Raw genomic sequence first — 12,525 nt, 5'->3', positions numbered from 1 at the left:
TCCGTTGGATTCTCACCTATCACATGAATTCACGAGTTATCTTTGCTTCTCTTCACCGACAAAACAACTACACGCACAACACCAGGAACCCTGCTTCCTGCTTCCTCCAAACCCTGGAAAACCCTAGCTCCGCCATGTCAACTCTGATCACGGACGAAACCCTATGCAACAACTCGACTAATGGCAGCACCATCCCCGACCCCTTGGATGCGGCGGCGCCGTCGCCGTCTCCACTGGATATGCCCAGTCGGGTGCTCACCAGAGTGACGCGGGTGGAGCGGGCGTGGGCCCACTGGAAAGATCTTGGAGCGCCGCGGCTCATGGTGGCGCCCATGGTGGACAATTCGGAGCTTCCTTTCAGGATGCTGTGCCGGAAGTACGGTGCTGAGGCGGCTTACACACCGATGCTTCATTCGAGAATTTTCTCAGAGAATGAGAAGTATCGATCCATGGAATTCTCGACTTGCAAGGTTAGAGAGTTGAATTATTGTTTCCATTTGTCAAATTTCCAAATTCCAATTAGTTTAATGTGAAAATACACCTGCTTGATATGAATTATTCATCATGTAACATAGGTAGAGTTAAATCAATATTGTTTTGATTGTGCTTGGTTTAGGAGGATCGACCACTATTTGTTCAGTTTTGTGCAAATGACCCCAAAATTTTGTTGGAAGCCGCAAAAAGGGTAGAAGCTTATTGTGACTATATTGACATTAATCTCGGGTTAGTTAACCATTTAATTGTTATTTATCTCCATTTTTACTATTGGAAGACTTTAGGAATATTAATTATTTTATTTTATTATTCAGTTGTCCTCAAAGGATTGCGAGACGCGGCTACTATGGTGCATTTCTAATGGAAAACCAACCTCTTATAAAATCCCTTGTAGAAACTCTAGTTCTAAACCTTGATGTACCGGTCTCTTGTAAAATACGTATTTTCCCTAATTTAGACGACACCATATCATATGCCAAAATGTTAGAGGAGGCAGGTTGTTCTCTTTTAGCTGTACATGGCCGTACCAGAGACCAAAAAGACAGCACTAAGTTTAAGGCCGATTGGGCAGCAATACGGGCTGTAAAACAAGCCCTAAGAATTCCAGTTTTAGCTAATGGAAACATTCGCCACATGGCGGATGTCAATTCGTGCTTGGAAGAGACTGGCGTGGATGGTGTACTGTCAGCTGAGACGCTTCTGGAAAACCCTGCACTTTTTGCCGGTTATAAGACCGTTGAATGGAGAGAAGAGGGAGATAAAGAAGGGGATCTGGACCAAGCTGATTTGGTGGTAGAATACCTGAAATTGTGTGAGAAGTACCCAGTACCGTGGCGAATGATACGGTCACATGTGCACAAAATGTTAGGTGATTGGTTTAGGGTTCACCCGGAGGTTAGAGAGGAGCTAAATAAACAATCGATACTCACGTTTGAGTGGTTGTATGATATGATGAGGCGTCTCAGGGAGCTTGGAAAGGGGGACCCCCTTTATGGTGGGAGAAATGTTGTTGTTGATAGAATTGCAGTTAATGCTGCTGCGGGTTGAAAGCAGTGTGAACTGTTAAGTGTTTCTTGGCAAATATAGTGCCTTCCGATTTTTTGCGGCCTGTGTTAAAGTTCTATCAAAGGCTGTTAATGAAATAAAAATGAGGTGGAGAAGGGGGACATAACTTTTCTATATTTTGTTTCCATTTTTTCTCTTACCATGTTAAAGTTCTTACTAATGAATGATCATACAATTGTAGTTTCGAGGCAGGATTCAAGATTCTTGTAGGTCCTTTTGTATGTTAGGATTTTAGCATCCTGTAATGCTAAAAATCAACGGCGCAGAATGTAACTTTAGCTTAAAACAATTTTGATTTACTGATTTATAATATGATTTGTTTGGGGTTTTATAAATTCGTACTGATTGTTTTACTACCATATGTTGCACTTATTTTTTTATTGCCCCTTATATATAGCGAGCTAATGATGAGTGCTTGATATCAACTTTTTTACTAGTAGTCCCCAAGTCACTCTTTACTCCACTATTTTCTTCTACTTGGTTTTATTCATACTACTTATCAAACTTAATAATGATAACCATTTTTCTATAAAAATTAGAAGATTCACGACGCACACATTGATAACCTTCCACACACACGAGTATTTATACTAACCATTTGCAAAATCCATAACTTGAGAAGATCTAAAGCCCAAAATAACAATCCTACACTATAGGCCCAAACTTAAAACCAAACCTCTCTCGTTTGCTCATAGGCATGCTTCCTTGAGAACCAAAACAACGACTAGAATTCTTTTGTTTTCCTTCCCTTCTCTCTTTTTTTGTTTTTGTTTCACTAGATCATTTAATTCTAAATCTTTACAACGGCTCTCTTTTTCTTCACCCTCCACATGGTGGTAAGGGATCATCGCAAAGCCCGGCATTTCCACTAAACCAAACTGCTGGTAATGGCGTTTCATGTCGTGGAATGTGCCCGGTAAGCTCATTGCCCGACACATCAAACTCTGTCAACTCTTCAAGATCAAGTAAGCCATCTGGTATTTCACCTAACAAGCCGTCGTTGGCCAATCTTACCTCTTTTAGTGCTGACATTTTCGCCATGCTCTTTGGAATCCTACCACCCAGCGGGTTATAAGAGAAATCCAATACCTCTGCCGCCTGCATTGCCACAAACTCACCGATATTCTCATCAATTCCACCAGTGAAACCATTTCGTGACACATCTAATGTTTTGTACTGTCCAAGTGCTTCGCTTACTCCTTTGTCTAGCACCGGCAAAAGTGGTCCATAGAAGTTGTTATATGACAAGTCTAGGTCCATTAGCATAGCTAAGTTCTTGAACTCGTTTGGGATTGTTGAACGGATTGCGTTTCGAGAGAGGTTTAGAAAGGTGAGACCTGTCATGTTACCGATCCACCAAGGTAACTCACCGGAGATGTGATTATTGGATAGATCCAGAGCTGAAATGGAGCTTGCCAACCCGAGCCATTCTGGGAGTGGGCCCATGATGCCAGTTTCTGATAGCATTAGCCTGAAGATACTCATTTCCAGTAACCAGGCTGGTAGGGAGGTGAAGCCAATTGGATTATAGCAGAGGTCTAATGACTGGAGGTTATGGAGGTTTGCAAACTCATGAGGAATCGGCCCAGAGATGCGGTTTCTGGCGAGGTCTAGGGTTTGGAGATTTTTCAATTTGCCGATGGAAGAAGGGATTTTACCAGTGAGCCGGTTATTAGCCAAAAAAATGTCATTGAGTGTGGTTAGGCCTCCAATTGAGCTCGGGATTTTCCCACTTATTGCATTGTTTTCAAGAACAAGCTTTTGGATTCTTGGAAGGTATCCAATGGAATTAGGCAGTGCTCCCGTTAAGCGATTGTATGAAAGCCGGCAAAATTGGATGGAAGACATACCAGAGATGGAAGCTGGAATGTTACCGGTGAGATCATTTTTGTAAAGATCAAGGACTATGAGTCTTGTGAGGTTCCCAATCGAGGTTGGGATATTGCCTCTGATCCTGTTCTCTGACAAGTCAAGATGTGTCAGTCTATGAAGCAATCCGATATTTACTGGTATTGGACCTGTTAAGAGGTTGTCATGAAAATCGAGTTTTTCAAGAAACTCAAGCCTCCCAATGGATGTCGGGATACCACCGGTGAATTGGTTCTCGAAAAGAGCTAGTTGAATCAGTGATTTGGAGGAGAAGATAGAAGGAGGAATGCGGCCTGAGAGGCGGTTAGAATTGAGAAAGAGCCGCCTGAGACGATGTAACCTTGAGAGAGATGATGGTATGGGCCCGGTAAGCTCATTGGATGAAAGTAGGAGGTCGGTAAGGTGCGAGAGGTACCCAAGTGAAGCCGGTATGGGACCAGTGAGCCGCTTTAGGTTAGTTAAGTCGAGAACATGAAGATGAGAAAGTGAACCAAGTGCAGGTGAAAGGATGCCGACTAATGAGGCATCAGTTACAAAGTCGGGCCCAGAAGTTAAGCCCGGCCGGGTTAGGTTAACAACACGGCCAGTGGCTGGGTCACATGCAATGCCGGCCCATTCGGTACAACAATCAGTGGTGTGATCCCATGTTTCTAGAAGGCCTAATGTGTCAGTGGTGATGCCGGCCTTGAATGCGAGGAGCGCTGATCGGTCGGTGCGGTGGCATGCGATACAGTGATTGAATAATGTGAAAGAGAGGAGAAGTATGAGTTTGGACGAGTAAATGTAGGTATCCATTTTAGATTTATAGAAACTTACGTGGATTTTATGTTGTCTGCCTACAAAGGGGAATTTGCTTGTTTTAGAAATGGCATTGACAAGAGAAGGGTATGAGAAAAGAGATTAATTTAAATATGGCAGCCATGTCTGAGGGGCAGGTAAAGAGAATTTGCTTTGCCTGGCAACAAGGAGGGAAGAAACAAGGGAAATTTAAAAGTGGAGCTCTGCCTTTCTTGTTCTCATCTGGTACCAAATAGTGTAGTGGGTTTTCATTGTGAACAGATAGCATTGAACATGCCAACATGGCGTGGATAAATGTCAACCTAAAAGTGAAAAGTTATTGCCAAAATTATGATGTGAAATAATGAGAGAGACGCATGAATGACTTTAAAAAATGGAAAAAATAAAAAAAAAGATGTTAAAATGAAGTTGGGGTAAAAATCTGAGTAAGATCTGCTGACAGCTAATGCAATGGTCTTAAATGTGCTTGAAGGTTTATTCAATGATGGAAAGCAAATTATTTGTTTCGTTTTTCAAAACTAAATATTTTTGCTATCAAAGCTTACCGCCTCTTCCTTTATTAAGCTTATTTTAGTTATATTGCCTTCAGTGAGGATCAAGACTAATCCTTTTTAAATTACAAATTTTATTGCTAAATATAAAGCCCACTTTTTAAAATAAAATATTTCCCTCAGAAAAGGTTGTGGGCCCACCCACAAGACATTTTACATTGATTAATGGCTCATGTGATGATTAAAGAAGAGAGTAAAGAGCAAACAAATTGGGGAGCCAGTGGAGACAGATAGTTAATTGCTCTGCTATTTTGCCATATGGCTATGATTTATTTAACAAAACATTCTGATTACACTACAGCGAAGCAGCAGAGTGGAATACAGTATGCTGTACCCTTTTTTATTATAGCATGGTTAATGTGGTCTCTTTAAGTAATTAATGTTGCCAGAAGTGCGTTTCATGCTCCCTGGGTGTAAATGGGTCCGCATTAGACTTTCTTTTGACCTCTTCTGACTATCTTAGTATCTTAATATATTTTGGTTAATTTTGGTAAATGTATCATTTCATGCTCCCTGGGTGTTTAGTTTCAAAATTTATTGAATTGATTTCAAATGACGAATTTAAACTGTTAAAATCAGTCAACTTTATAAATAATACATTTACATGCAATATTTGTAAATTTCAAATTAATTTAGTATAAAGTCAAGCGGTGAAACAACAATGTAAGTTCACCAAATAGTTTGGTGAACTAACACTGATGTTTTATTCTTTTTATTATACGGATATTATCAGCTCAAACAAAAGAACCATCTCAAATTGTTTGTTTTGGCATCCTTGTTTGCCGCCTGAATGTGTTTTTCTGCGCGCAAGTATGCATGGATATTAAATTGTGTACAAGTTTTTACTTTAGTAGAGACCTCAGGATATAGGTTTAAGCTGCAATTGTTATCAGGTCGAAGTTGTGATTAATATTTGAATTACAAATGGTAACCCTGCACATGTTAATTGAAAACAGAAACATGATGCCGCATATCTGGATTCTATTTTTTGTTTAATAGTTAATACACCTATACAACTAGTACGACTACATCAGGCAACCATACAAGCAACCATTTGTAGCACATATTGACAAATGACAATATAATTAATAAGAGAGTAAACTAAAGCATCTGTATGTCCTTGCTAATTTCGGACATTATTAATTAGAAACGTTAAAATGATAAATTACAATTATTCATACAGATTTTCTACAAAACTATTTACCAGTACCCTATCATCACTGCAGGAGAGTGAGCTGCTTCTACATAACAAGTTACTCCAAAATTCTATAACAAAGGTAAATACCATACGAGAAAGAATAAATAATCTAAGAAGCTCCCATAAAACAATAATTAATAATTAATTACCAAGACTAATAAACAAAAATCTCAGGCCTCCAATCAGACTTCTCGGCACAAAGCATCCCTTCCTGATCCTTGGAGAAGGTCAATTGCACCTCCCAATGCAATGATTTCAACAAAGTTTCTACTTCACCAACTGTTGAAGGATCATCTCGTACTATAATTTTACCGCCTGGCCTTGCTATTCGGTCTACTTCTACTACCACTGTTAGAATTGGACACCTAACATGTCGAGGTACTTCAATCAGTAAAGCTATGAAACATTATACAAAATAGACAATAAATGGAAATCTATTATACCTGTCTCTAATCTTTGAGAATAAGCGGTCAGCATGCAAAAGGTCATATGTTCTTGGATATGTGCTAAATGATTCACACCAGTCATGGTACATGCCAAACAGCCCCCTTTCGTATATTATTGGCAGTGTATCTGGCGCATCGACATTTACCACATTCATAACCCATACCTTCTGATCTTTCAACGCTGCTGCAAACCTAAAGCAATTAAACACCCATGGTCAATAAGCTGCAAATTGTCATTCTTTTAATTTATACACTTGTAACAACTAGAATTTGTGCTTTTACCCTCCATAGACTGCTCGCATGTCCATGACATTTCTGACACGAGACCAGTTGATGCCAAAGCCTGAAAGGTATGACTTTGTGATGACACGCTTCCAGTGCTCTGTGTCAGTCGAAAAATCTTCGTTTGGTGGTTTACCGTAGATACCGGCTTGAGAGTTACTTAACCAGTAAGGAGGATCCTGCAACCGTCGGGGCCAGTCTTGTGGCCAGCTGGAGCCCCTATCTGATTCATTTGTTGGTATATTGTGCATGCATGTCTTCAATGGGATGTACCTACAAAAAGAAATATTTTATTCTGGTAACAGAGAAATTTTATTCTGACAAGGAACACTTTCACTGTCTTGTACATAGGTATGGTTTCAAGATGGAACAACTAATTGGACCAAGGAATAATTTGGTTTCACAAAAGGAAATGAAATTGAATAAAACTTTAACCACACAAAATAAAAACTCCCATTGGGTAATTTGCAGCAGTTAAAAAAGATTTAGATGATAGAAAGAAATGGTTCTGGTTGAAAAAGCATGACAAAGGTTTTTGGCTTTAGAGTTTATAGTAAGTTAAAATTTTGTACCACGCAGCATTTGGGTCGTCATTTTCTTCACACATCGGAGGGTTCTGATGCCGCCTCTCTGTGTAGCACTCATTGGAAAGCGGTTTGCGAAAGAATGCCGCACCAACGCCGTTGAGCCGGTCCTTCTTGATCGTGACAAGATCCCAACACATTGATTTTGTAAGAGATTTCATGGCTGAAAAATTTAGGTAGAATATTAAAGAAAATTATATTTCATTTCCCAGTAATTACATTTAATTGTGCTGGCAAGTTAACAAGTCTGGTAGAAATTACCCTTCCAAATCTCGACATCTTCCTCCAGCTTTTGATAGACAGGAGTTGCTGACCATACAAAGTATCCCCCAGGGCGTAGTACACGGTTCAGTTCCAACAGTAGCCTACCACCTGTATCATTTAATCATCTCATCAGCTGGCAAAGGGCAATTTGGAAATATCCAATTTCGAAAGGTTCCCCCTTTATGGGATTAAAATAAAATTAGAGGGCACATATGCCTTTGTCCAGTGAGACATGCCACATATACCAATATGTGGAGCACTAAGAAACTAGCATATTGTAGAATGCAAGTATTTTTCACTATCTATATAAGATCTTTTCTTCAAGGGATATGCAAGTGTGTACTTGTACCAAATCAATTTTCTATCCACTAATACGAGTCAACAAGTACTATTAAAATAAAACACCCAGTGAGAGAAAAGAAATTACCATCAACATGCCAAGGGACACGACACCTGGCACAATGAACAATATCAAACACATTTCCAGGGAACTGGAGGCGGTGGGCCCCCATGACAGCTGAAATGGCTGGAATGCCCCGCTCAAGTGCCAACTGTACCTGTGCCTCATGCTCATCCTTGGGAGCAAATGACAGTGTGAGAACGTCTCTCTCAAACAGGTACCCACCAAAGCTGGCGACCCCACAGCCGACATCTAGTACCACTCTCGTGTGCTTTCCCCATGCAATCCCTTTCACCGACTAAACAACAACATGGCGTAAAATAAAGAGATTAAAAAAATAACTTTATTTAACTAACTTAAAATAAAGAATTACAAGGAATAGGCAAAATTTTCCTGGTCATCTAGTCAGTCTAGATTGATAAGTTATACCTGTTGAAGAAAGTCAATGTAATGCAAAGCACCGTGTATGAACTGTGTGCCACCTCCTGGGAAAGAAAGGTACTGGCCTGAGACCTTAACCCAGTTCTGGTGTCCCTTAACCTCTGCAAGCTTAGTATGAGGCACATTGTTGTACCAAATCTGCATACAAGGAAATAGACACAATAATCATTAAAGAAACCAAGGAAGACAAGACCACATCAATTCCAGAAAGAAAAGAAAATGAAAAAAATAATTACCCTATCTCTACTCTTAGGCCACTCAACAGATCTCCTGTAGCCCTTTGGCAGAGGGACAAGACAAGTCGGGGCCTCTTCAGGGCAGTGCCGCTCCCTATGCTCATAATGCCGGTAATTTTCTGGCCTTAGCTTCTTAATCGCCTTCAAGTTATCTAAACATGGGATGTAGTCAGGCCCTGTAGTGGCATTACATAACTTCCAATCATACTCTTCAGGGTGTTGTTCTATATCATCCGATTGCAATCTCTCTACTTCACCATGCTCAGCCCGTCTCTCCTTCTCCTTGTCAGATTGGTCAGCCTGTGTGGCCCAAGACCTCTTCTCGCCATAGCTCTCACTATTGACCTCCTTTCTATCTTCGTCAGTTGTATGGATTTGTTCAGCTGAGCTATTTTCATTGGTTTCTTCGGTTTCAGATTGTGACTCAATTTGTTGTTGGTTTTCGTTATTGGTTTCATCCTTTCTCTCCTCAGTGTCCTTCTGATTTTCATCAGACACCTATTTTGATAAGATTGACATATAATGAGATGCACTAGATATTTTAGTTTGATCTTATAAAAAACTTGTAGATCTAAGCAGTACCTTATTATTTTGGGAAATTACTGGATTTATTGTGAGATGGAGATTAATTTTACTAATTTATCTCTTGGGAAAGCATAACACAGTTATTGCCCTCATATAAAAAATGAACTAATAGCTTATTAAAGAAGAAAGTAAATCAAAAAACTTTGAAAAAGGAAGCTTTATACAAACTCACTAAAGAACGTAATTACAAATTAAAATACAAAATATAACGTGATACTAGTTCAAGGACATAATTAATACAACTGCAATGGGGAAAAACATAAATACAAAACCCTAAATGTCTGAGTTTTGCGATACGACAAGCCAAGAAAAGAAAAGGGAGGAATACAGTGAGATCAAGCAGGTACAGAAAGTACCAACTTGTGACGGTACTGGAACAGAGAGGTACAGCATCCTCGTTCTGCAATCCGTTGTAGTAATTGTAGGAGCGATGTCAGATGCGGCAAAACATATTTAGGAAGTAGCCGTTGAGTTTGCCAATCATGACCTAGTCTTTTTTTTTTTCTTTTTTCTTTTTTTGTGAAAACCCAATCATGACTTAGTCAAACGGTTTTTTAAAGAAAAAAAAAAGACTTAGTCAAATGGTAGGAAGAAAGAGAGAGAGAAAGAAAAAGAGAAAGGGAAAAGGATGGGCAGATCATTGAAATTGGGTTGTTTGGGGTCAATATATCATCCTGATGAGATATAACCCAAGAGACTCACAGGTGGAACCCACACAGTCACAACGCAAGTGGCTGAAGAAGGCAAGAGAGACAGGTAGACCCACAAAAAAATGAAAGGAAAAGGGGCCAAAAACACTGCAAACTAAGGCTCATCCTGTCAGAAGTGTCACTCGCATTGTAAAGGAAAGAAAAGGAGAACTGAGAAATGGAATGCAAAACAAAGGAGAAGCAGGACATGTGTGGAATAGTATCTGCACTGTGGGGCCTATGTGTCTAGACTAAAACCCTGGAGGAGAACTGAATTGCAAAGAGAAAGGCTGATGAAGCCATAACCATTTTACTTATTCAGTAGAAGTGAGATTCTCTCTTTTTCTTTTGTAATTTACCCAATTTACTCACTAAGTTAATGTGAAATGTGTAACTCACAATAATATTACAAGCGAGAGAGTGTAATGTTGAATGAATTACTGAATACTCTTATCCAGACCAATTCAAAAATTGGCAACATGTTATCAGAAATCTCAGTAAAATCAGCCAAATTGTTTATTATATCTTAATAAGCAGAGAAATAAAAACCTGTTCTATGGTCCCACTGGTCTGTCGCCCATTTTCGTCTTGCTTCTCATCCTCTCTGGACTCACTTTTCTCTGTTGTCTCTGTATCTTGACGCCTGTCATCTTCAGTTGGTTGCTGCTCGTCATGCTCCTGCTGGGCCTCATCATGGTGCTTCTGCTCCTCCTCCATGCCACCATCGAGGCGGCTCTCTTCCTTCAGCTTCTGCTTCAGATTCACTTCTTGCTCGTGCACTTGGTTGGAATGTTGATCAGATGTTTTGATTTCTTGTACAGTCTCTTCTTCTTGGCGGTTTTCGCCTCCATCTGTTAAATGAAGTGATGAAGTTGAGGAAAATTAGAAAATCAATGAGACATTTTAAATGATGATCACACTACAGGGCCTCGATTAACTCTAAATGAGACATAAACAGCACAAAAAATAATTTAAAAGAACAAAAATCTTAAAGAAATTGGTATAGTCTTTTGCTTAATACGGAACAAAGATTAGAGACAAAATATCCTTTCTTTTTTGTCAATTTCTCAGGTTTACATCACTATGGAACAGCAATTTGACACTGAAGATCCTTTCTTGTATGTCAAATTGTCAGTAAATAATGGTTTTAATGTTCAATTAAATCTTATATTAAACAAATCCACAACTTAATTTAAAAACTCCAGTATCCAGCCTCCAGGTATGCAGGTGATTGGGGGAGATTACAAGTCCATACATCACACATTAAGCAGACTATATAAATTATTACTTTAATAGTGAAATGCCACAGGCATGAATCCCTCGGAAAAAAATATATATATATTATCCGGCACAATGAAGCACAGGAAAACCTGAGTTCCATGTAAAACTAACATTGAGGAATTGGGAATGATCATCGTACTATCATGGAGTCTCTCTTTTTAAAAAAAAAAAAACATAACCAGCTTTGCTGCCAGCTTTCATTAATACATTATATAGCTCAAGATGTGATCTTTTAATAGAAGAACAAAACAAAAGAAAGAAACTTACCTGTTTCACCTTCATTCTGCTTCTCCCGATCCTCAGACGACACCTCTTCCTGCAACTCCTTTGGCTGGCGCTCAGCTTGCAGTACCTCCACTTCCACCTCCTCCTTCTTCCGCTCCGGATCGGCCTCCTCTCCATCGCTCTCGCTACCTTCGCCCTCCCGATCCTTTATGGTGTCCTTCTCGACCGGATCTTTTGTGGTCTCCTCCGGAAGCTCCACTTGCGTGTCTTCCATCACCGGCGGTGGGTCCGAGTCCGCGAGCGAGAGCGCGCGCGATTTGTGGCTCAGGCCACCAGATGACGTGGCACCGGATGGAAAGATCGAGAAGGAGCCAAGAAGCCACGCTCCGGCGATGCATATTATGACGAAAATGGCGGTAGTGAGGTAGTAGGCGTAGGGGTAAGAAGAAGACGGAGAAGAGGAGAAGGAGCGCTTTCCACCCCTGGCATTTCGGTTGAAACCCCCCATAGCTGAATAATTTGATTTGGATGTCAGATTGGGGTTTGTGATTTAAGGGAATGTGGGACGAGGGGAAAGAGAGAGAGAGATAAGGTGACTGAATCAATATTCTCTGCGTTAACGCACTGCTAGAATTTAATCCAAATCGTTCGTTACATATCAGCACGAATCTCGAAGGACCCCATGTATTGAGGGCGGGGGCCTGATTGGCCCTGATTCTGATCCGACGGTCTTGATCTATCCTCTAACGGTACGGTAATGCAGAAGATGCGGGCTCGAGGTGACTGAATTCGAGAGAGGAGAGAGAGCGCGCGCGATTCTCGAAAGGAAAATGCAAATATAGAAGAATTAAATCCTCTCCAGTTCTACTGTTGACCGAAGATACCTGACTAGTGACAGACTGACAGCGAATGCTGTTTTCATGTTAATTGTTATGATCTATGGTTGAGATTTATCATTAACGTTGGAGTATATAAATTACTGGATTCGTCCGTTTCATAGAAACGGAGAGAACTAACAGAGAACTACTGAAGGCTAAAGGTGTTTACCAGTTTACGGCCATTTTGTTAGTATCACCGACACCTAAGAATAGTAGTATGTGGAGCCCACTTTTCAGT

General features: G+C 40.2%; 2 protein-coding genes across 2 annotated transcripts; one reads left to right on the top strand and one right to left on the bottom strand.

Moving 5' to 3' along the window:
* On the top strand, window positions 1-1,895 carry LOC144557536 (FMN-linked oxidoreductases superfamily protein). Its single transcript, XM_078306117.1, has 3 exons — window positions 1-470; window positions 617-723; window positions 810-1,895. Exons 1-3 carry the CDS (start codon window positions 24-26, stop codon window positions 1,540-1,542), a joined length of 1,287 nt encoding a protein of 428 aa, XP_078162243.1. The 5' UTR covers window positions 1-23; the 3' UTR covers window positions 1,543-1,895.
* A 4,006-nt stretch (window positions 1,896-5,901) lies between these two features.
* On the bottom strand, window positions 5,902-12,010 carry LOC144557626 (putative methyltransferase PMT25). The gene is made up of 10 exons (XM_078306223.1): window positions 11,452-12,010; window positions 10,453-10,754; window positions 8,630-9,127; window positions 8,382-8,531; window positions 7,980-8,250; window positions 7,550-7,660; window positions 7,277-7,451; window positions 6,705-6,977; window positions 6,420-6,614; window positions 5,902-6,341 (listed from the first exon to the last, which is right to left on the bottom strand). The coding sequence occupies exons 1-10, from the start codon at window positions 11,915-11,917 to the stop codon at window positions 6,131-6,133; spliced, it is 2,652 nt and encodes an 883-aa protein (XP_078162349.1). The 5' UTR covers window positions 11,918-12,010; the 3' UTR covers window positions 5,902-6,130.
* Between the last annotated feature and the right edge of the window lie 515 nt (window positions 12,011-12,525).

This window comes from Carex rostrata, chromosome 7 (genome assembly GCF_964058835.1).
Source record: "Carex rostrata chromosome 7, lpCarRost1.2, whole genome shotgun sequence".
Lineage (NCBI taxonomy): Eukaryota > Viridiplantae > Streptophyta > Magnoliopsida > Poales > Cyperaceae > Carex > Carex rostrata.
This window is presented reverse-complemented; position numbering and strand designations above follow the sequence as displayed.